Here is a 25,892-nt window from a genome sequence, read left to right as displayed (position 1 = left end):
TATATTGTGTATATACTTTTATTATCACTACCAGTGTCTACAGTGGAGTTTAAAATGTAAAGCCAAAAATGTGTTCTAATACAATATAGATAAGATATATTCTAATATAGCTATAATGTTTAAATATTTTTTGATCAACTTTGATCATCCTATACTAGGACCCACACCAGCAGAAACTTGCCATGTACCTATTTATAGCTGCCAAACAATAATAGCCAGAGCATGGAAGAAACCTACTGTACCCCTTTTAGGCAGTCATGGCCCACATGAACACATTATTAATGAAAAATTGACTAGCATACTCATAGGTACACAACCTAAATTTTGAAAAAATGTGGGAGCCTTGGCTTAACTATGCTTTACCTATCCTGATTTTTTGGAGCCAGAGCTATTTTTAACCACTTACCAACCGGCCCATAGCCGAATGACGGCTGCAGGGTAGTTGGATAACTCTGGGAGGGCGTACTATGACCTCCTCCCGGAGAAACGGTCCCGCGCGCCCCCCCGGGCGCGCACACGGGAACATCCGTGTTCGCCGGGTTCACGGGACCCGGCGCAACATGGATCGCGGTAAAGGGCCAATGACAGCGGCCCTTTACCATCTGATCGCTCCGTCCAATAACGGAGCGATCACAAATGTCAACCTCCAGTGCCACACCAGTTCTACTACAGTGCACACCAGTGCCACCTGTGCCCATCAGTGCCACCTGTGCCTATCTGCGCCACTGCAGTACCACATCAGTGCCGCCAGTGCCCACCAGTGCCCACCAGTGCCACCTCTGTGCCACCAGAGCCACACCAGTGCAACCAGAGCCACACCAGTGCCACTACAGTGCACACCAGTGCCACCTGTGCCCATCAGTGCCACCTGTGCCCATCAGTGCCGCCTGTGCCCACCAGTGCCGCCTGTGCCACTTGTGCCCACCAGAGCCACCTCTGTGCCCACCAGAGCAACACCAGTGCCACCTGTGCCCATCAGTGCTCATCTGCGCCACATTAACCTCACCAGCTACCAGTATGGCAAAAAAATGACTTACGGCCGAGGAGGCCTACCAGCGTCTCAGCATGACCGATGAGAGCAGCGGGGAGCTCTCTGATTCTCTGTCCGATTCGGATTCTGCCTATGAACCCGTGACAAGCAGCGGGTCTGATACAGAATCAGAAGAGGAACGTGTGCCCGTGAAAAGAAGGCGTTTTGGCGTGGAGCAGCAGCCTACTACCACCTCGAGAGCAGTGCCGTCCACCTCGAGGGCAGTGCCGTCCACCTCGAGGGCAGTGCCGTCCACCTCAAGCGAAGAGCCACTGCAACAAAGGCCAGGCACCAGTAGGGTGTCATCTCAGCCCCAAAAGGGATAGAGGCCATGCCAGCCTACCCTATGCCCTTCAAAACCCCCTGTGGCTTCCCCCTAATTCCGGAGCAGCAAATATCCCCCCTTTTACTGCCCAGCCAGGTGTCCAGGTGAACACCTATGATTTTGTCATGCTTGATTTTTTTTATTTGATTTTCACCGAAGACTTACTATCGTCCATTGTGGCCCAGTGCAATCTCTATGCACAGCAGTACATAGTAAGCAACCCTGGCTCTAGTTATGCCCGTCCCTTTGAGTGGAGAGAGCTTACCATAGCGGAATTTAAAATTTTCTTAGGCCTAACTTTTACAATGGGTCTCACAAAAAAAACGAAATGTACTCATATTGGTCAGCTAACCCCATCCACCACATGCCACTCTTCTCTTCGATAATGCCAAGATCAAGATACCTTATGATTTTGCGCTTCCTCCACTACAATGACAACACCCAGTGCCCTCCCCGAAATGACCCAGCCTTTGACAAATTATTTAAAATTCGGCCACTCCTGAATTATTTCTCTGAAAAATTTTCCCAGCTATATACCCCCGACCAGAATATTTCTGTTGATGAGTCCCTTATAAAATTTACAGGCAGGCTTGGCATCAAACAGTTTATCCCCAGCAAAAGGGCCAGATATGGGGTTAAAATGTATAAACATTGCGACCGAGCCATGGGGTACATTTACGCCTTCCGGGTGTACGAAGGGAAGGACACCCAACTGCATCCCCCTGAATGTCCAGAATATATTGGAACCAGTGGCAAAGTTGTCTGGGAGCTTGTTTATCCACTCTTTGGAAAGGGGTACCACCTTTATGTGGATAATTTTTATACTAGCTTGCCCCTCTTCCGCAATCTTCACCGGAGGGACACCCCAGCATGTGGTACCGTAAGAACCAATAGAAAAGGTTTCCCGCAAAAACTGGTCATTGAAAGGCTACGCCGAGGGGATACGGTGTCTTTGCGGAACAAGGAGCTATTGGCTGTCAAGTGGAGGGACAGACGAAACGTCCACATGCTCACGACAATCCATAATGACACCTACGTGGAAGTCCCAAGAAGAAAAGTCCCAGTCCAGAAACCTGCTTGTGTTTATGATTATAATTTGTTTATGGGGGGAGTGGACTTCAACGATCAGATGATTGAACCCTACCTTCCCACAAGAAAATCCCGTCATTGGTATAAAAAAGTGTCCATTTATTTTTTCAGTTTGGCCATGTATAACACTTATGTTATTTACCAAAAATCTACTGAGACCCCCGTATCCTATCTGCAATACCAGGAACAAGTAATCTCCTCCCTTTTGTACTCTGAAAGCCCACCAGAAAATATTCGCTCTGATTCCGTGAGCAGACTCCACGAACGCCACTTTCCTGACAAAATCCCCCCCCCCCCCCGTGAAACAGGCCACAGACGTCAGAAGAAATGCCGGGTGTGCTCCAGAAGAGGAATTAGAAGAAACACCACGTATTATTGTCCCGATTGTCCTTCCCAACCAGGCCTCTGTATAGGTGAATGTTTCCGCCGTTACCATACTTCTCTACATTATTAGTGAAGTATGGTAAACGTAATTCTCATTTCCTGTAATTTTCCTCCACATCCCTTATGCCACTGCACTGAACCTGACTTACCTCAGCCTTGTCTGGAACCGACCCTGGCCTGTTATACAACCAAGCTTCTGCCTAACACTAAAACTGTACCTACCTCTGCCTTCCCCGGAACTGACCCTGGCCTGTTATACGACCAAGCTTCTGCCTAACGCTAAATTGTACCTACCTCTGCCTGCTCTGGAACTGACCCTGGACTGTTTGACCACGTTTTTTGCCTGCCTCTTGAACTGATCTTTTACCCTGCTATGTTAGTGGGAACACAGGGGTCTCACATATGTGAGGGGCTCCAGAAATGTTTTTCTGGATGAAGAAATCTAATTTTTTAGTTTTCTCATTCCCAGATTTAGGGTCTGGAGACTCGGAGGCATGTCCCTGCCTGCTGCCTGGATCAGGGCTCTCCTCCTGTGGACAACTGCACTACTAAAAACACAGGTAATCTTTTGTTTACCCTTTGCTCAGCAGAATGTATTTTAGGGTGTAATTCTTGGTATGTTCATGCTTGTGTTAGAAATATGAAGGGCCTTCAAAAATGTGATAGATTGTAAGGAAATTAGATGTGTAATTTATGCTCCTAGAACGCCTGAATGTGCTACTTCAATGTTGGGCCTCTGTATATGGCCAGGCTGTGTAAAAGTCTCACACGTGTGTCATGTGGTATCGCCATACTCAGGAGGAGTAGCAGAATATATTTTGGGGTGTCATTTTTGCTATGTGTTGGAAATATCTTAGAAATGGACAACTTTGTGTAAAAAAAATATACATTTTCATTTTTTTCCACATTTTCCAAAAACTTCTGCAAAAAAATGATCCATTCAAAAGACTCATTATGCCTCATAGATTATACGTTGGGGTGTTTGCTTTCCAAAATGGGGTCACTTTGTGGACATTTCCATTGTCCTGGTGTTCCAGGGCCTTCAAAAGTGTAATAGGTGGTTGAGAGATTAGATGTGTAATTTATGCTCCTAGAACGCCTGAATGTGCTACTTCAATGTTGCGCCTCTGTATGTGGGCACGGACGGATTGGGCACTTCTGATTGACTGAGGCTAACAAGCTCGCCGCTCGTGGGAGTTTAGCACCGGTCTGTCATTTTTATGTGAGTACCTGTATTTACTTTGAATAAAACCCATCTTTTAAACCTTATCACACTATGCGGTACCCCCTTGTCCTTTATCATTGGTACACTTGTATGTGAGGCACGGAGGTGGAGTTAGGACCCGCGCTGGTCCAGGACCATTACCAAAAGACCACAGCCTACTACACTAGCTCGCAGCTGACAGAGCAACACCAGGCGTGGAAGCAGTACAGCCCAGGACTCCAAGTAAAGACCTCTACCATCTGCTAGTAGATCACTGCGGTTAACCTAGCACCGCTAGGTAAGGGGCCACTGCTTACTTAAGTGTGCCTGTACACGAAGACGACTTACATATCTGTCACTCCTCTGGCACCTCACTTTATAGTCACTACTTTTTTGAGCACAGCGAACTTCTTTTGATGCACCCCAAAGGACTACAATTTTTCTACAATTTTTACACTGTGGACATTATCACTTTTACCGTTTGTGTTTTATTTTATACACAGGTGTATGATATGCTTACTGGTAATTATTACATTACACAGAAGTATCACATACTGTTGGCACACTGTGTGAGTTCAGATTATTAGATCACTTAGCACTATGCACTTTATATGTATTTTTTGCACGCTATGAATTGATACATAAGATTGCACATATATATGCGTATACCATCAGATGATTCTATTGTATTGTACTTTCTCTACTTATTTTTTGGCTTGATTGGCACATACCTATATGCACTGGATATATTTATTGCACCATTTGTTTTACGTTTTTTTATGTTTATGGGAATAGCGTTACAATAAGATAATACACAGAAGATCACGCACTGTTGGTATTACAGTGTGAGGTATCTGACACTTAGTATAGAGGATTAGGTCCCGTAGCACCATGCACTCTTCATGCACTTTTGCACAGGTCTATTGCTATATATAGATTGGATATCTGTATGCAATTCTAAGCGATTTTATCTTAACAATGGTCCCAGGGTATGTCGGAATTTTATTTCAGCTGGATTGGTTCATTTTAGCCTGATTGGCACCTGTGCAATTTTCACATATATCATTGTACTGTATTATATTCGTTTGATTTGTCCTATGAACATGGGAATAGCAGCATGATATGTTGATTTCAGCATCCCCCTAATCCTTGTTTTTGCGGACTACCCCCTCTAGAGACTCCCAACACCCCAGTTACCTGTTTTTGGTTAGCGCAGCACCGCCTCCCCTTATGCCTCATAGATTATACGTTGGGGTGTTTGCTTTTCAAAATGGGGTCACTTTGTGGGCGTTTCCATTGTCCTGGTGCTCCAGGACCTTCAAAAGTGCAATAGGTGGTTGAGAGATTAGATGTGTAATTTATGCTCCTAGAACGCCTGAATGTGCTACTTCAATGTTGCGCCTCTGTATGTGGCCAGGTTGTGTAAAAGTCTCACACATGTGGTATCGCCATACTCGGGAGGAGTAGCAGAATATATTTTGGGGTGTCATTTTTGCTATGTACATGCTATGTGTTGGAAATATCTTAGAAATGGACAACTTTGTGTAAAAAAAGATGCGTTTTCATTTTTTTTCCACATTTTCCAAAAACTTCTGGAAAAAAATGAACCATTCAAAAAACTCATTATGCCTCATAGATTATACGTTGGGGTGTTTGCTTTCCAAAATGGGGTCACTTTGTGGGCGTTTCCATTGTCCTGGTGATCCAGGGCCTTCAAAATTGTAATAGGTGGTTGAGAGATTAGATGTGTAATTTATGCTCCTAGAATGCCTGAATGTGCTACTTCAATGTTGCGCCTCTTTATGTGGCCAGGTTGTGTAAAAGTCTCACACATGTGGTATCCCTATACTCAGGAGGAGTAGCAGAATATATTTTGGGGTGTCATTTGTGTAATGTACATGCCATGTGAGAGAAATAACCTGTTATGATGACAATTTGGTGTGAAAAAAAAAAATAAAAATAAAAAAAAAATCTTCATTTTGCAAAGAATTGTGGGAAAAAATAACAACTTCAAAAAACTCACCATGCCTCTTACTAAATACCTTGGAATGTCTACTTTCCAAAAAGGGGTCATTTTGTGGGTATTTGTACTTTCCTGGCTTGTTAGGGTCTCAAGAAATGAGATAGGCCCCAGTACATCAGGTGTGATCAGATGTGATCAATTTTCAGTGATTGGCACCATAGCTTGTAGACTCTATAACTTTCACACAGACTAAATAATATCCACTAATTTGGGTTATTTTTACCAAAGATATGTAGCAGTATAAATTTTGGCCCAAATTTATGAAGAAAAATAACTTATTTGCAAAATTTTATAATACAAATGAAGAAAAATGCATTTTTTTACAAAATTTTGGGGTTTTTTTTCCTTTTTTAGCACAGAAAATAAAAAACCCAGAGGTGATCAAATACCACCAAAAGAAAGCTCTATTTGTGTAAACAAAAGGACGAAAATTTCATAAGGGTACAGTGTTGCATGATTGAGTAATTGTCATTCAAATTGTGAGGGCACCAAAAGCTGAAAATTGGTCTGGTTAGGAAGGGGGTTTAAGTGCCCAGTTGTCAAGTGGTTAATGTCCATACCTCTGGTTTGTCGTCCAAGCCTGTGTGTACTATACCCCGTTCCTTCTCTCCCTGTTGACTCTTTTCTATTTCAGTGTTTTTTGTCCCCCCCCCTTCCTAAATCAGGCACTTATTATCAATCATGCCTTTGTTATTCAAAGACAATTTTCTCTTACTCTATAGCCCTTGCATGGGCATGCTTTTTGCTGATACCTTATTTTCAAAATTCAATAAACGATTTTCAAAGAAAAATATTTTTGGACCAATAGCCCCATAATCACCGAGATACATGTATCTCTGGTACCCCCAATATAGCTCCCAGTTAATTTAATACCATAAAAAAGTCAGACAAGCAACCAATTCCATTCGATTTTTAGGCAATACTTGCCTCCACTGCTGGGCTAATTACTGCAAAAATTTGACTCATTGGTGGAAGCAGTGACTGTGCTTTTCTTTGTTGACTAAGCTAAATTTAGATCTGTACTCTTGGTTATGCATGTTATACATCATGCTGAATTTTGGTCACCATATTTGTTTTTGCCTTGTTGATCCTTTTCAATGAAAAAAAAAAAAAAAATATGGGAAAAAATAAATAGGGCAAGCACCTAGCATCTAGAACAGTGGTCATCAACGCCTGTCCTCAGGGCCCACTAACAGGCCAGGTTTGCAAGATAACTGAAATAAATAACAGGTGATATAATTTGCTGCTCAGTGATCGCAGTATTCTAGTCTGCATCTCCCCAAGGTAATACATAAAACCTAACCTGTTAGTGGGCCCTGAGGACAGGGTTGATGACCACTGATCTAGAGAACAGTATATATGATCCTAAACAGACACATATATGCATACAGGTATATTCACAAATATGATACACACACTACCCCTTTTCTTATTAGTTTACATATTCCCCCTACCTGCAATAGTTTCTTCTCTTTGACCTCCCGTTTTTATAAAACGTACAAGAAAAGTGCTGCACTGAATCATTTAAACTTTCAGCTATGGCTAACAATGGCATCAGTGTGAGGAATTTTGGTAGGATGCACGGACTCTCCAGGCCTCAAAACTACCAATCTCACAAACACAAGATTTATGTATTTCAGTATGTCCAATGTAGAGTAAGGCAGGCGTAAGTTCGTTACACAATAGGTTAGCGCCAAACAGTGAAAGTAGAGTTTAGTAACTAAGACAAATGCAGTGTGTATATTATTTATGATCCTAGTCTGTTCTATGCTATGCAAACTTGTACACTTACATACAGTAACAGCCATATGTACCCCCTCTGCATTTTTAACCACTTGCCCACTGGGCACTTATACCCCCTTCCTAACCAGGCCGATTTTCAGCTTTCAGCACTCTCACATCTTGAATGGCAATTACTCAGTCATGCAACACTGTAACCATATGAAATTTTTGTCCTTTTTTCACACAAATAGACAGTTCTTTTGATGGTATTTCATCACCACTGGGTTTTTTAAAAAAAGACTGGAAACTGTTAAAAAAAATGCATTGTTCTTTGTTCCGGTTATAAAATTTAGCAGATTATAAAATTTTCTTTATAAATTTTGACCAAAAGTTATACTGCTACATATCTTTGTTAAAAATAACCCAAATGAGTATATATTATTTGGTCTTTGTGAAAGTTAGAGAGTCTACAACAGAGGTCTCAAACTGGCGGCCCTCCAGCTGTTGCGAAACTACAAGTCCCATGAGGCATTGCAAGGCTGACAGTTACAAGCATGACTCCCACAGGCAGAGGCATGATGGGACTTGTAGTTTTGCAACAGCTGGAGGGCCGCCAGTTTGAGACCCCTGGTCTACAAGCTATGGAGCCAATCATTGAATATTGATCACACCTGATGTACTGACGGCCTATCTCATTTCTTGAGACACTGAGGCTGGATTCACACCTATGCATTTTTAGTGCTTTTTGCATTTTGCAAATTTGCACTACAGAACGTGTTTCATAGGAAACCATGTTAAATGGACTGTAGTGCAAATCTGCAAAATGCAAAAAGCACTAAAACTGCATAGGTGTGAATCCAGCCTTAGGGCTCTTTCACACGGACGTGTCCGTGTATGGAGCCCGCTCTGCTCAGCGGGGGATCGCTCCGTCGATCCCCGCTTAGCGGGCAGATGACAGGTCCGTCTCTGCCTACTGTTCAGGGATGGACCTGTCAGAGCGCCGCTCTCCCCTATGGGGGATCGGATGAAGACGGACCGTAGAGTCCATCGTCACCCGATCCGATCCGTAGATGGATGGAAAAGTAGGTTTTTCCTCCATCACACTTTTTCAGATCGGAGCGGGTCGGATGTCAGCGGACATGTCACCGCTGACATCCGATGCTCCAGGTCTATGGAGTGTCCGTTTAGGTCCGCCTAAAAAACTGACAGGCGGACCTGAATGGATCGTTCGTGTGAAAGAGGCCTTAGACCCCTTTCACACTAAAAGGTGTTTTTCAGGCGTTTTAGCTCTAAAAATAGCACCTGTAAAGTGCCTGAAAAACGCCTCTAATGCCTCTCCAGTGTGAAAGCCTGAGTGCTTTCACACTGGGGCTGTTCGCTTGCAGGACGTTAGAAAAAGTTTGAAATGAATGGGCAGCGCTGCCAAAGTGCCTGCAAAGCGCTTTGGCAGCGCCGCAACACGGGAGCATTTAACCCTTTCTTCAGCCACTAGCGGGGGTTAAAAGTGCCCCACTAGCGGTCAAAAAGTGCTTTACCGCTAACACGGCCCGCGCCCCAGGAAAGTAACAAGCCAGGAAAGTACCAATACCCCCCCAAATTAACCCTTTTTGGAAAATAACATTCCAAGGTATTTAGTAGGAGGCATGGTGAGTTTGTTGAATTTTTTTCCCAGAATTCTTTGCAAAATGAAGATTTTTTTTTTTTCACAGAATTGTCATATTACCAAGTTATTTCTCACACACTGTATAGGCATACTTCCAACTATACCCCGAAATACATTCTGCTACTACTCCTGAGTATGGCAATACCATGCGTGAGACTTTTACACAGCCTGGCCACATAGAGAGAGGCCCAACATGCAAGTAGCACCTCCAGGCGTTCTAGGAGCATAAATTACACATATCATTTCCTGACAACCTATCACACTTTTGAAGGCCCTGGAGCACCAGGACAATGAAAATGCCCACAAAATGACCCCATTTTGGAAAGCAAATACACCAACGTATATATATCTTCTATGATGCATTATGAGTCTTTTGAACATGTAATTTTTTTCCACAAGTTTTTTCCACAAGTTTTTGAAAAATGCTACTCCTCCTGAGTTTGGCGATACCACATGTGTGAGACTTTTACACGGCCTGGCTACATACAGAGGCCCAACATTCAGGGGGAACCATCAGGTGCTCTAGGGACATAAAATTACAAATCTAATTTCCTGACCACCTATTACACTTTTGTGAGGCACTGTAGGGCACTGATAAGCACTGTAGTGACACTGATGTGGTATAAATTAACTCTGATGTGGCATGGATGAGCACTCATGTGGCACGGATGAGGCATAGATGTGGTATGAATGACCATGGATGAGGCCAGATGTGGCACGGATATGGCACAAATGAGGCACTAATGGGCATGAATGAGGCACAGATGGGCATGACTGAGGCACAGATGGGCATGACTGAGGCATGAATGAGTCACAGATGGGCGTGAATGAGGCACAGATGAGGCACATATCAGCATTAATTAGGCACAGATGGGCTATAATAAGGCACAGATGGGCTATAATAAGGCACAGATAGGTATGAATGAGGCTCAAGTGAGGAATGAATGGGGCACGTATGGGCATGAATGAGGCATATATCGGCAAGAGTGAGGCACGTATGGGCATGAATGAGGCACAGATGAGGCATGAATGAGGCACATATGGGCAAGAATGAGGCATGGATGAGGCAGGGGTAAGTGCTTCTGCAGTCTTCCTCCTCGCACGCTGTACCAATCGGTAGAGGAGAGAGCTGAACCGGACATGCGCCGGTTTGTTGACAAGTGATCACTCCGTCATTGGACGGAGCGATCATGTGGTAAAGGGCCGCTGTCTTTGGCCCTTTACCGCTATACGTGATGCTCCAGGTCCGGTGAGCCTGGACACTTCCGTGTGCGTGCGCGCCCGAGTCTGGGAGGACGTCATTGTATGTCCTCCCAGAATTAGCCGACTGCGCTGTAGCCAACATGAGGCTATGGCCCGGTCGGCAAGTGATTAAACAAGATGGAAAATAAAGATTTTTTACACATTGATATTTGTCTATCTTTCAATAATGCCCAACTTCAGGAAAAGATTAAAGTGGATGTACACCTGATTCATGAAATTTGACCTAGGCACATATATCTGTAGTGTGTTCTTATCTCTCTCCAAAGCACTAAGTCCTGTGTCTTTCTGCTGCTCCGTTATTCTGTTATCAGCATAACTTCTGACAAGTACTCCGAAAACCAGCTGGAAATTTGTGTCGGGTGGGTGCTATAAATAGATTAGCAGAGAGATGGTCTATGCACAGCACAGCTCTGCAAGTTTCTTCGTTCCTTTGCCTATGTGGAGTGGGGGTGTGTGCCTTTCCTCCAATCAGCTGTCACACAGTGTATGCTCAGACTCCGTTACTATTACTGGAAGAGGAGGTAAAAATTCTAACACAAATTTTCACTTTCTAAAGAATATATAAAGCTGAAAACAGCAGATATACATGTAAAACTTATGTAGGAGCATTTGCTTCATCTCTGTGTATCAACTGAGGCTGTTCACTTCACTGGGTATATATGAGGGTTTACAGCCACTTTAATTTTGTTTTAGATGGAACAGGGAATGGTTAAAGCCCTTGTAAGATTTTCTACTACAATTTTTTTCTCTATTGGGGGGGTTTCTCCTCATTCGGGGGAAGGAAGTGACAGAAAATCTCTCCAACAGGGATATACAGACAAAAAATGTTTTTTTGTTTTAGTACAGTAGGTAAAAAATCAACTTCTGTCTGATTGATAACTTGCTTCCCCTTATTGCTTATATAGGCATTCGATGGACAAGAAGTGAGAGGAAATTACCTTAAAGGGGTCAGAATTAAAAACCTTACAAGAAATTACAAACATACATCAAAATATATAACATTTTCTGGACCTCTTCTTTTACATATTTTTTTAAGTGCATGTATGAATAGAAGGTGTATAGATATGCCAGGAGGTAGATGATACCAACATTGAATAGTTAGATTGTTGGGATTGACATAGCATCTTCTCTCTGCTGCTTCTCTCCCTTCATCTCATTGATGAGACACTTATGCCGCAAACACACGACCGGTCTTTCCGTCAGAATAAACTCTGAAGGACTTTCCGACGGAGTTCCGCTGAAACTGTCTTGCCTACACAAGATCACACCAAAGTCCGACCGCGTATAACGCGGTGAAATACCACACGTACGACGGAACTAGAAAAGGGAAGTTCAATAGTGAGTAGTCAATAGTTGCCGTCTAGTACTTGCTTCGGTGCATGCGTCGTTTTTGGTCCGTCGGAACAGCATACAGACGAGCGGTTTTCCCGATAGGAACCGATTCCGACGGAAAGATTTGAAACGTGTTCTATTTCTAGGTCCGTCAGAATTTTCGAAAGAGAAAGTCCGATGAAGCCCACACATGATCGAAATGTCCGATGGAATGATTCCGTATGACCTTTTCAGACGGAAAGTCTGGTCATGTGTACATGGCATTAGTCTTTAATCCATACTAAATAACTTCATTATAAAATAAAGACTTTTTGTATTACACTTTTATAAACTAAAGAAATGTTTGTCACTGCTTTTACAAAATACAGCTTATTTAACCATCATATTTTATTTTCATGAGTTTGCTAACCAGTGTACACAAATGCTCACTTTTTTGCAGCGACAGCCTTTCCCGAAGCATTTTGCGCAGCCACTTTTCCTGTAGTTTTTCCTTCAGCTCCTCTTTTCCTTCCTTAGGCTCATTCAAAGTACCATATATCTCTGCAGCTTCCCTCGGAGTGAGATAGTCCAGGCTACAGGCACAGGAGATATAATGCCTTTTCCATGCACCATACTCATTGTCTGCTGGAGTGTATGGCACAAACCAGCCAAACTTCGTGCACTTGGGCATCCACAGACAGTCCTGTATAATTTATATCAGTGAACACAGAGAGAAGTTATAATCTGATCAACTAGGTTGTACAGTAGTTATGTAAAAGGAATGTTTTACTAGAAGGTTTTTTAAATTTAATTTTTAACTTGTTGCATCAGTTCTGTCAGTTTCAGACAGATTCACAGAGGTATGTGTATCATGTCCGTGAACCTGGAACTTTTAAAATGAATAAAATAAACTGTTCTTGGTAAACTTAGCACTAGTCTTTGCGAATTCCCTTGTCCATGTTAAAAATGGCCTAATCTGCCTAGTAATCAAAATATGCCCATTCAATTAACAAAATGCATCAAGACGGGATATCATAGATAACGCAAACTGTACCTGCTCAGCGAGGAACTTCCAGTGCCAGCTGACCTGTCCAGCAACACATAAGTCATGGGCATTCAGGAAGGAAAAAATGTACAAAGACAGAAACTTGGGAATCACAGTGGTAAAGTCTAAATTGGTGACAGGACATTCTTCAGTGAACCAGTCTTGAACAAATCTACAAAAAAAAACACATGAATCATGGAATGAAAATTTGAAGAAATGGCAGTAAAAGATCACTAAACCAAATAAATAAATATCACTTTATTTGTGATGCTTTCTCGAAAAGCCATTAAGGGCTTGTTCAGACTATCATGTTGCAGTAAGGCTGATGACACATAGGCGATTCTGGCAGTAGCAACAAATTGTGGAAGGACTGCCAAAAAAGGTTTCCTGGGTATCCCCATGAAATCACTTGTTGGCTCAAAAGCTGCTGAATCTCTATTGCTACCATGTTTCCCTGAAAATAAGCCCTACTCCGATAAAAAGACCTAGTATGATAATCGGGGAGGGCTGCAATATAAGCGCTACCCTGAAATTAAGCCCTAGTAAAGTTCATTTAAAAAAATGTAATCCGCTTTGTAAAGGGACCACACTGGCATAAGGTGCAGTGTGTCCTCTCCTGCAACTATCATGCAAAATACCCCAGCCACAGCCGCCGCTGACCCGCCAGAGATCCTCTCCTCCCAGCTGACATCTGCGGCCCCTCCCTCTGCAGTGCTCGGAACGGGCTGACGTCAGCGGGGATCTTGGCTATTCCCTCTTCTCCCAGCTGACAACTGTGGCCCCTCCCTCTGCAGTGCTTGGAGTGGGCTGACGTCAGTGGGGATCTCGGAACGGAGAAGAAGAGCTCAGGCAGGTCACATGAGCACCCAGGGGTGCAGTTAAAAAGGTACTTCTCATAAAAAAGCCACAAAGGGAGACACACTGCTCCCTACACCAGCACAGTCCTCTCACAAAACGGACTACATAATCCTAAAAGTATTTTAACCAATATGTTTTTTTGGGGGATTAAAATGATGTAAAAATACTGATACTACTAAGACATCCCCTGAAAATAAGCCCTAGGGTCTTTTTTGTAGCCAAAATTAAGTTAAGACCCGGGCTTATTTTCAGGGAAACATGGTAGTGATGGAAGTGACATCTCGCTGGCTCAGATAAAGAGGGAGCGACTCCATAGGGACAAACAAGCAGCCTCTCAGCGATCCTGTGGATGGCAATTTTGATAAACTGACAGCTGAAGGATCACTAGCGCCAGAGTCATCTGTGTATCAACATAACAAATGCATGCTACTGCAAGATGCACCAACAGGTGTTCAAATGTGGTGTGTTGTGGTACCATTTATTGTGTATGGAACACCAACACACTATACAGTAGTGAGCAATGCACCTGTACTGTAGTGTGTCACAATGCACATGCCATGAACTGTAGTGAGCTGTGTTGCATAACCGGTTCCCGACCGGCTCACGCAGATAAACTGCGGCCCCTGGGCGAAATCCTGTATGGGTACGTCCATTCCTTTAGCAGCCACCAGAGGGCGTGCGTGCGCCGCCGGAGGCCCAGTGCGCGTGGCCAGCGGGTGCCATCGCTGCACGAGTGCCAGCACGGGGATTTGTGTGTGTAAACACACAAATCCCTGTGCTGTCAGGGAAGAGGAGCCATATCGTTTGTTCCTATTAAGTAGGAAAAATGATATGTCTCCTCTCCTAGTCAATCCTATCCCCCCACAGTTAGAACAAACTGAAGAAAAACACAATTAACCCCTTGATCGCCCCCTAGTGTTAACCCCTTCCCTGCCAGTGACATTTACACAGTAATCAGTGCATTTTTATAGCACTGATCGCTGTATAAATGCCAATGGTCCCAAAAAAAGCATCAAAAGTCTCCAATCTGTCCATCGCAACGTCGCAGTACCGCAAAAAAAAAAAAAATTAAAAATCGCAGATCACCGCTATATTACTAGTAACAAAAATAATAAATAATAATAAAAATGTCATAAAAATGCCAAAAATCTTTCCCATTGTTTGTAGACACTATAACTTTTGTGCAAACCAATCAATACACGCTTATTTTTTACCAAAAATGGCCTAAACTGACTTATTTGATATATATGAATTTGTTTAAAGAATTATTATTTAATTGTTTAATTAAAATATTTATTATAGCAAATAGTAAAAAATATTGTTTTTTTTTCACAATTGTTGCACTTTTTTTGTTTAAAAATCAAATACCACCAAAAGAAAGCTCTATTTGTGGGAAAAAAGGACACAAAGTTTGTTTGGGTACAGCATTGCATAACGGCGCAATTGTCAGTTAAAGCGACGCAGTGCTAAATTGTAAAAAGTGCTCTGGTCAGGAAGGGGGTAAAATCTTCTGGGGCTGACGTGGTTAAAGACATCTTTCACGTCACACAAGAAATTTTACAGAGTAAACTAAAGGGAGAAGGAGCTGTAGAAAGCTTTCCTTGGTTGCAGGAAAGAAATTTGCTGTGTGTATTAGTCTGAATCGCTAGGAATCAGGTAAGATAGAACTAAAGGAAAAAAGAAAGGGAAGCGCTTCTAAGAGTAGCCATATAGTCAAATCAAGAGAGAAACAACTGTAATCTCCTCAATAGGCAAACGAGGGGGAATCCTGCAGATCAGGTGAGGAGATTACAATTGTTTCGCTCTTTGAGTATTTGGCTACTGTTAAGCCCAGTGCACATGATGAGAAAATCGTACGAAAAATAACACTTTCAGATAGATCGTTCGATAATCTAATCATTAGTACACAGCTGACGCATCCGATTTAGGCCGGTCGTACGAAATTTATAGAAGGAAAAAGATTGAAAACATTTCCGTTTGTGCACTCAACAAATGATCATCTTATCAATAGTATGGTAATTGTACGAAAATATGGTAATCGTACGAAAATAATAATAGAGGGAATGGTAGTGCGCATGATCGGAAACAAAACCACAAAAAGTAAACAAAGATCGTGGGAATGAAATAGAACCTTTTTCCATCGCTATCTAACATATTTACAATTTTACAACACGCATTTACTTGAGCAGAGAGTGTAAATTTTTTTTTATTAAAAAAAAAATCACACAAACATACAGTTCATTAATAAAAACATATTTACACAAAAATAAACAACTACTAAACAAAAAGAAGCGTGCTTACATCAGCAAGTAAAGAAAACCGTTTCCTGACAAGATTACATAGACAGAAACATATTTTAATGACAAATACAAACCCCGAACCTCAACTTAAACACAATCCAGGCTAAGAAACATTTTGAGATTTAATCGCCATCAGGATGTGATTCCAAAACCCCCCCCATTAACCCCTCTCCCCCCACATCATTCGCCCCGACTTCCACATCATTCACCCCGACTTCCACATCATGCACCTTGCATTCTGCAACAGCCACCCTCATGCCCTTCCCACCTCCCCCTCCATCATCATCCAATCCATCCCTCACTCCACCCGCACTTCTGCTACGCTGAGCAGGAGGGGTTGGCACCACCATACACGCTGGTTCAGCACCCTCAACTGCCTTCACTACACTAGAAGAAACAATAGGTGTAGACAGACTTGACAACCACACTTTCTGGCACTGACTGGGGGGACACTGATACCACAGAGGGCCTCACAGACACAGATTCTGACGGGACAGAGACACTAGGATCCCCTGGTACAACCTCCGCCAACCCAGACTCTTCTCTATCCAGACGGAAAAATTCCTCCACTAACTCTGGCTTATTGTGCAAAGCCTCAGGGCACCGGCTATAAGGGTGACCAACCTTATCACATAGGTTACATTTAATGATGTTACAGTCCCTGGCTAGATGCCCCAGTTCCTGACACAAAGAACACTTCTGTTCTGGACATTTTTTTTTTTTACGTTATAACAAACTTTTTATTTGCAAGATTGTACATAATACATAAAAAGCATTTGTACACTTGTTTAGCATCATGCAGAAGACATTCCGTACACAAAGAACGTAATACACATATATTTCAATCATATAGTTAGTTCTTTAGGTTCTGACATAGTCTGTACACTTCCACACCCATACCTAGTAAGTATCAGGATAAGCACACTTTATGTGCATGTCGTAGACTCTTGTAACCATCTATCCCATATTTTGTTATATTTATTTGGACAGCCTCTGTTAATATAAAGGAATTTTTTGTATGGAAGGGTTGTGTTAATGTCTCTTTTCCAGTCCACCAATTGAGGGGGTTCGGATCTCATCCATTGTCTGGCAATAATTTTCCTAGCAGAGAATAAAGTTTCCTGTAGGAATATTAGTGTGAATTTATCTAGTACATCTGGAAAAATCCCCAGTAGGCATTGCTTTGGGTCGAGGGTTAGAGGGGACCCCATTTCGTCAAGTAAGAAGGTAACTATTTGTTTCCAGTATTCTTGTATCTTATGGCAAGACCATATAAGATGAAAGAATGCGCCTGTTTCAGTTCCACACATTGAACATGTGGTGGATTGACTTCTTTTATATCTAGCTACCCTAAGAGGAGTGAGGTATGCACGATGAAGTATAAAAATCTGGGACAGTCTGTCTGAAAGTTTGGGTGAAACCAACTCCAAGGCCTCCTCCCACTCTTCATCCTCCATCCCCCCAACTTCCCTCTCCCATCTTGGTTTCAACGCGTAAGCTAATTTTGCAGAGGTAGGGCCGGATAACATGTTGTAAAAACAGGAAATTCGTTTTTTTGAGTCTGTATCCTTGACTATGGCTATAATAGAGTTAGGGGTGCGCTGTGGAAGACCCTGTGAAAATTGCGTTTGGATCGCATGACGGATCTGAAGATAACAAAAAAAATTTGATTCGAAATTTGGAACTCCATCTTAAGTGCCTCAAACATTTTAAAAGTTCCGTTTGTGAACAGATGGTGTAAATAGTATATGCCCTTGGCTGCCCATAAATCTGAGTTCTGGATTCCGTTAAGTTCCTGCAGCTTGTTATTATGCCAAAGTGGTGTATAGTCATTAAAAAGTGATATCTCTAATTTAGAAGAAGCCAATTCCCATATGCGTCTGTAATGATATAACAAAGAATGTCTATAATCTTTTGACTGTGTGTTCCCTACACCCACTGCTATCCCGTTTATTGCATCTCCAGTATACTGAACCCAACGGGGGCTCAGCAGAATAAGAAAGCGTTCCTTGTCAGTTTTATCAATGTGAAATAGTTGGGATAGCTGTGACGCAATATAATAATGGTTAAAATCAGGTAGTGCTGTTCCACCCATGTCCGCTGAATTTTTAAGTGTTTGCCATGAGAGTTTGTGTCTAGATTTCCCCCATATAAATGGTTTAAGTAGTGTTTCTAATAATTTAAAATACTTGAGAGGTAGATATACTGGAGTATGCCATAAGACGTACAGTACCTTAGGCAGTAGTACCATCTTTATTAAATTGACCCAACCCCATATTCCCAAGGGGAGGCAGGACCAGACCTGGATCTTAGATTTAATTAGGGAGAACAATGGTTCGACATTCAAGGAAATATAGTCTACTGGATTCTTGGATATTTTAACGCCAAGGTATTTTATTATACCTACCCGTTGAAGGGGTAAATTAGACTGTGATTCTGTAGGTGGAAAACTATCAATTGGTAACATCTGTGACTTTCCCCAATTAATCCTCAAGCCCGAGAATTTCCCAAATTGCTCAATTACGTTAAGAGCTGTGTGTAGAGATAGGCCAGGGTCTGCCAGGTAGAGGAGAGTGTCATCTGCATAAAGGCTAATTTTCTCAGTAAGGGATCCGAATGTCAAACCTATTATCTCCCGGTTAGTACGGATGGACACGGCGAGGGGTTCCGATGCCAGAGCATAGAGCAAAGGCGAGAGCGGGCATCCCTGCCTCGTACCTCTGCTTAGGCCAAATTCCCGAGAGGGGCATCCATTGGCCACCACTCGGGCAGTTGGTTGCTGATATAACAGTTGCACCCATCTGATAAATTTGGGCCCAAATCCGTATCCCTCCATGCATCTCCATAGATATCTCCATTCAACCGAATCAAATGCCTTGGCTGTATCTAATGTTACTATCATTCTTGTGCCCACATTATCATGCTTGGCCTGGAGATTAATAAATAACTTCCTTAAATTAAAGGAAGTGTTACGGCCAGGCATAATCCCTGACTGATCCACATGTATAAGGGATAGTATTACTTGATTTAGACGTTTGGAGAGTACCTTGGCTAATATTTTGACATCTACTTGAAGTAAAGATATGGGGCGGTATGACTCAAATCAAACCTAAATCTTTCCCTGGTTTGGGTATTAGTACTATCGTGGCCTCTCATGGATGTAGGTAGTGTTGAGGTTTCGAACATAGTGTTACACAGAGTAAGCAGTTTGGGTGTAAGTATCTCTGAAAAGTGTGCATAAAATTCAATGGGCAAACCATCAGACCCCAGGGATTTGGACCTAGCAAAGTCTGCAATAGCAATCTTTATCTCCTCCACCGTGAGGGGTGCCTCAAGAAGTTCAACTTGACTCTCCGAGAGTTGTGGAAGTATGAGGTTGCTCAAAAACTGATCCATTATTGTCGTATCCTCCGAGACCGTCGATGTGTAAAGTTCTGTAAAAAAATCTCTAAACTTGGAGGACACGACAAAAGGATCTGTGATCGGCTGTCTATCCTTATCGTGAAGTATAATTACAATTGGGGGTTTGTCTTCACTATGAACAAGATATGCGAGCAATTTACCTGCTTTTTCTCCATGTTCAAACCACCTCTGTCTATTGAAGAATAATTTCTGTTTAGCTTTTACATAATGCATCTGGGACACCACTCTTGTCTGTAGTTTAAGAGTATTGGCATTTGTTATGGATGGGTCAGCTATATATGCTTGTTCTGAAGAGGATAGCTCTATGATTGCTTTATCTAAGGCTTCCGCGGAGTTTGTTTTAATCTGATTAATGCATGAGGTCAGGACCGCTCGGGCATGCAACTTAAACGTGTCCCACACTACTGGTGCGGGAGCAGAATGTTCATTGTCTGTGAAAAACCGAGTCCATTCCACCCCAAGCATATCATCTTCTGGCAGCAAGGACAACCAAAAAGGGTTCAAGCGCCAGGCCCGCTGCTGCTTGGCAAGGGACACGCTAAGAGTAATAGAGTAAAAGCTATGATCAGACAACAGCCTAGGTCCAAAGGACACTGTCAATAATCTAGGTAAAAGTTGTTTAGACACCAGAATGAAATCTATTCGAGACATCAAGTTATGCGTGGAGGAGAAACATGAATAGGCATTGGTATGCGGAAATTTATGTCTCCACGTATCAATTAAATGAATGGATGAGGTTATTTTATGTAGTTTAGTGTCATTTGTCCTCATTGCAGCTACTGTCGGTGGGCGAAGTCTGTCTAGGGTATCATTCATTGTGGAATTAAAATCCCCCATCCACACTGCTTGCCATGAAGGAGATACCCTCCAGTATTATAGTAATAGAGAACGGAGGGGGGACATAGAAAGCCAAGATTAGGAAGGGTTCTCCGTATTTTTGCAGATATAAAAACATATCTGCCCTGAGGGTCTGTGCAAATCTCTCCTGACTCAAAGTGTATGGATTTTGCAATTAAAATAGATACACCTCTGGAATGGGATGTAAACGTTGAGTGAAATACCCATCCTACCCAGGGGCGACGTAGGGCCATCTGTAGCTTGCAGTCTATATGGGTTTCCACCAATGCTATTACATCAGCCCTCTGTTTCTTAAGGAATGCGAGGGTTGCCGACCTCTTAAGTGGTTCACGCAAGCCCCTCACATTCCAAGTAAGGAATTTTATAGACGCCATATGGAGTTCTCACAAATCAATTTCAATATTAAGGTGTGTATCCTGAGTCTCACCAGTACCTTTATACAAAAATTATGTATGAGTGTGTACAATACTACAAAACATAGCAGCAAAGGCAAATTTTCAATATTATTCAAAAAACTATATTGATTCAGAAAGTGCAAACATAGTACTTCTTGCATTTTAAAAAGTAACTTAAACATTTTCCCTCCCCTCTCCCTCCCAGCCCTGCACCGACCCCAACCTGTGCGGGCATACTTCCCAAACAAAACTGAAATTGAAATCCGGGAAAAAACAGTCAGCTTCATCTGAAATAAAAGAAAAAACCAGGATAGCCGTTGGATTTTGGAGCCCAGAGTAAACATATCCCACAGAATCATGTATAAAGAAAATAGATGTATATAGTCTCTGGGATAGATAACTGTGTGTAATTGTAGTTGGACGGCGTCATTCCAGGTTCGGTGACTGATTTCCCTAAAGGTGCGTGGGGCAAAGTCACGCTGCACCATACATGTGTTCTGTAGGACTATTACTGACCCGAGGCTCCGGTAATAATAAGTGATAGTATATAGTTTCTTCTGAGGTGTTTAGAGCAAAGTCTCTCATGTTATGAGAAAAGAGGCCTGTGACCCCCTGTCGCAGTACACGATCATGTACTGTGTATGTTGGGTTATTCATTCTCTTTCCTGTTGTCTCGGCGCTCCAGCCAAGCAATGGCATCCTCGGGGGTTTAAAAAAAAACCGGCTCGGCCATCATCCTCCTCACGAAGGCGAGCGGGGAATAACATTGAATATTTAAGATTTTTGATGCGCAGGCGCCTCTTGGCTTCGGCAAAGTTTTGTCTGCGTTTCTGTACTTCGGTGGAGAAATCAGGGAAGATGGCAACCTTGATGTTGTCAATGGGTATATTACCTTTCAACCTTGCCATGCGCAGCGTTGTGTCGCGATCTTTATAGTTTAGCAATTTGGCGATAAATGTTCGAGGTGGAGCACCTTGTGGTGGCGGCCTAGCGGTCATACGATGCGCTCTTTCGACAGCAAACGTGGGCGAAAAGGTCTCCCTGCCATATGTTGTAATTAGCAATTGTTCCAGAAATGTGGTGGGATCTTTCCCCTCCGTCCCCTCCGGTAGGCCATTGAAGCGGAGGTTGCACCTACGAAGCCTGTTCTCCATGTCATCTTGCTTTGCCAGGAGTTGATTAATCTGGTATTGCATGCGTTCAGAGGTATTCTGTAATGGCGGGATCGCGTCCTCCACCTCTCCTAGTCTGGTCTCAGATGTCTTAACTCGCTCTTTAAGCTTGTGCAGGTCTTGTCGGACCAGGGAGATGTCTACCTTAACCTCCTCAATTTTGGTCGTGAGGGCGGCCTGGAGCGCAGAGATGGCTTCCAGCACTCTATCCGTGTCCGCGCCTGCCACCTCCCTCCCCTCCGACGCGGCGCCACCATCCTCCCTCATGTTGTCTTTATCCTGTCGGCGATATTTATCCAGTTTGGCAGCTGTGTCGGACTTGGGTTTCGTCTGAGCCATGACTGTTAATAAGAGGCGGCAGACGTAGCTGGTTGAGCGGTTACGGATTCGGCACAGAGGGTGAGCTGGGGTGCTTGGAGGACAAGAGCAGCAAGATAGTCACCACATGTAACGTCTAGGACAGGTCTTGAGTCCCCGTTCACCCCTGATAGGCTCGAGTACCCCCAGCAGACTTAGGTAAGGACAATACTTTGGCGGGTAAAGGCACTGGGGTTGTTAGCAGAGATTTAAATCAAGTAAAGGAGAGATGGGAGGGTCAGGAGTGTTCAGTATAGAGTAGCAATATGGGTGCCACTCACCTGGAGGATGCAGGGGTCATCTGTAGGTCTGAGCACTGTGGTGTCCCTGGAGGAGTTGCAGAGAACAGTGGGTGGGCTAAATAATCCACTTTACTGGGTGCAGAGTCGAGGAAGTAAGGATGTAATGCTGATGAGGAGGCTGAGAGCACCAAGATGGCCGCGGAGACTAGGCCGAAACCACGGTCCGGATTTAAGGCTGTCGCTGTGCGGGGGGGCACTGTTCGGCTCAGACTCCTATTCAGGATCCTGTACAGGAGGATCTGCTTGTAGTGGGGGAGCCAGGCATCCCAGAGGCCAGAACGTAGCGCCTTTGGAGAGGCCGGGAGGAGCAAGATGGCCGTCGGAGCTCCGGACCAGGCATAAGCCGCGGCCTGGATTTGGGGCTGCCGCCGCACGGAAGAATATCACTCCGTCTGAGCCTTGACTTGAAGCCCTCAGAGCAGGGTCCGTGGGCGGGAAGAGAGCCAGACACCAGGGAGGCCGAGTGAAGCAGGACGGCCGCTGGAATCGACTAGGCCGAAGCCGCGGCCTATAGTTGCAGCTGCCGCCGCGGAGGAGCTCCGTGCCGTTCGGAACGCCCATCCGATCAAAGACCCGCTGAGACAGGTTGATGTACGTGCAGGGGCCTCAGGAGGTGTATCAGGCTGCTGCAGAATGATACTGGGATGCAGGATTAATGTGGATTCAGGAGTATTGGACGGAGCTCGGGTCTTCCACTTCCTACTCCATGCTGTAGCAGGCCACGCCCCCCTGTTCTGGACATTTAGAGGAGAATTGTCTCTTGACTCCACATTTATGGCACAGCTTAGGTTAACCAGGGTAGAAGACAGTAATCCTATCTCTACCAATAAAGGCAGAGGAGGGCAAATGCTGGACCACATTCCCACGCACACTCAACCTCATTGACACTGACCACCCACCCGTCCAGATTCCTCTATCATCCTCAATCTATTTTAGGGGACACAATGTTTCACCAAACCTCCTCAACCAGACCCATAAATCCTTGGGGGGTATAGACTCATTCCTTGTCAGGATAGTCACATTCTTAATCAAGCGCTGACGTGAGACAACTTTGGGGACAACTACTTCCAGTCCGGGTGGTCCCTATATACATGCTCAAACCACTCCCAAAACAGATCCAGCGACTCTGGGTGCACAAATGATAAATCATATTCATAGGAACCAGCCGGACTGATAAGCGCATAAATATCCTCTGCCTTAAATCCCATGGCTAGGATCTTATTCACAACCACCCTCCTGATAGGTGGAATATCTTCTCCCTCCCACTTGAGCTGTACCACATTCCTGCGTTTAATGGAAGAAGGTGCGTTAGGTGAAAATCGCACAACAGGCTCCCTTCCACCAGCAGCAGCATGACTATGTCCCAACACAGCCTTAGCATAGTTCATAATTGGGACAGATGACACATTAACTGGCTGCATAGGACCCTCTGAAATCTGGTTTGTCATGCGACATTCCTGCTCTGCATTTCCAATGTTCATGCGACATTCTGCTCTGCACTGTTAATGTTCATGTGGGACACCTCACAGTCAGCAGAAACTTCTCTGTCTGGATACATGCCTGCATTCCCATGATCTTCATCTGATGGGTTGGTGCCACTCAAGGGAGATTCCATTTCTATAATGGTCTGCAGCAATCCGCCATTTTCCTCAACCTCCTCCTGAGATGACCCAGGCTGCTGGGGAGGGAGGGGGGCAGATACTGACTCGGGTGCAACAGATCCTGAGACAGGGGTAGTACTGGGGCCACCATGTGAAGCCACTTCCTTACCTCCCATCCATACTGTCGCCATTACTGCGGCATTCACCCTCTGGCTGGTACTGGCACAGGCACTCTCCTTCATCTGTTGGCATCTCTCCTCATTCTTACACTTTTCTTTTAACACACCGGTGCTTTCCTTCAAAGAAGCAACCAACTTCTCCTGCTTTCTCAGTGCTTCTTCCAGAGACTTCAGCTTGGAGACTTCCCTCTTACTATTCCCGGACTTACTTTACAGAGATTTCTTTTTCTTGAGATCTTCTTTCATGACAGAAAGTTTCTGTTCCTCTTTAGCAATGCGGCGAAGTCTGTTCACCACTCTATCCTGGAGGACTGGTAAGTACTCCTCTTGCATAGGGACAAACCCAGGATCCATTCCAGCTTGAGCACATGGAGTAGGCCTCAGTGCCTCTGGAGAGCCTCCACCTTCATCTCCCCCCACCCACTGCATGGGGGCTGGGGGAGAAGCCTGCAGGACAGGCCCAGGCTTGATGTTTCCTCTAGCTGAGATCCCAGCAGACTGAGCCAACAGCTCCCTGCAAAACAGCACCACCTGGTGGAGAAGCTCCTCTGGTGCAGAGACTAATGTGATTGGCTCAGTGATCTCTGTACAGCACTGCGGTATATGTCAGAGCTATATAAATGTATAATAATAGTAGTGTGTGACTGTGGTGGGACATTAGAGTGTAAGCTCCTCTAGTACAGAGACTTAAGTGACTGGCTCAGTGTTCTGTGTACAGCACTGTGGTATATGTCAGAGCTATAAAAGTGTATAATAATCATACTGCTTGGCTGTGGGGGGACATTAGAGTGTAAGCTCCTTTGGTGCTGAGAATAACGTGGATAGCTCCTTATTCTCTGTACAGCACTATGGTATAATAATAGTGTGACTGCGGGGGGGCATTAGAGTGTAAGCTCCTCTGGTGCAGAGACTGATGTGACTGGCTCAATGTTCTCTGCACAGCACTGTAGTATATGTCAGAGCTATATAAATGTATAACAATAATAGCGTGTGACAGCAGGTGGACATTAGAGTGCAAGTACCTCTGGTGCAGAAACTGATGTGACTGGCTCATTAGGGATCAGTTGGGGGGGGGGGTGATGTTCTGTGTATACATGCAGTGTGCTCTGTGTGACTGTTCTGTGCATGTTGAGTGTCATATACAACAGTGCACTTGATTTACCTGCAGTACAGATTAACAGACATGTCCATTACAGGTAGGGTTGCCACCTTTTCTTCTAGTCAAACCCGAACACTTTAGCGGCACACAGCAACATACTTTGTAGTAAACGATACATATATTTTACAATTAAATAACTTTTCTAATCATATGAATTTAATCACAAGAATCCGCAGAGTCCCCCCTTTAAATCTGAATCCACAGAGTTCATCCTTTACATCTGAATCCA

General features: G+C 43.8%; 1 protein-coding gene across 4 annotated transcripts in view; it reads right to left on the bottom strand.

The window, feature by feature from the left end:
- The window catches only part of ECT2L (epithelial cell transforming 2 like), a 168,022-nt gene that overhangs the window by 86,590 nt on the left and 55,540 nt on the right, over positions 1-25,892 (bottom strand). For all 4 annotated transcript variants that reach the window (XM_073627377.1, XM_073627374.1, XM_073627376.1 and 1 more), the window contains exons 4-5: positions 13,069-13,231; positions 12,465-12,717 (exon numbers count right to left, since the gene is read on the bottom strand). In XM_073627377.1, the coding sequence (XP_073483478.1) occupies positions 12,465-12,717; positions 13,069-13,231 (416 nt within the window). The remainder of the gene's footprint in view (positions 1-12,464; positions 12,718-13,068; positions 13,232-25,892) is intronic.

The sequence above is a fragment of the Aquarana catesbeiana genome, linkage group LG04, assembly GCF_042186555.1.
Source record: "Aquarana catesbeiana isolate 2022-GZ linkage group LG04, ASM4218655v1, whole genome shotgun sequence".
Lineage (NCBI taxonomy): Eukaryota > Metazoa > Chordata > Amphibia > Anura > Ranidae > Aquarana > Aquarana catesbeiana.
The sequence above is the reverse complement of the archived record's forward strand: the minus strand, read 5'-3'. Positions and strand labels throughout refer to the sequence as shown.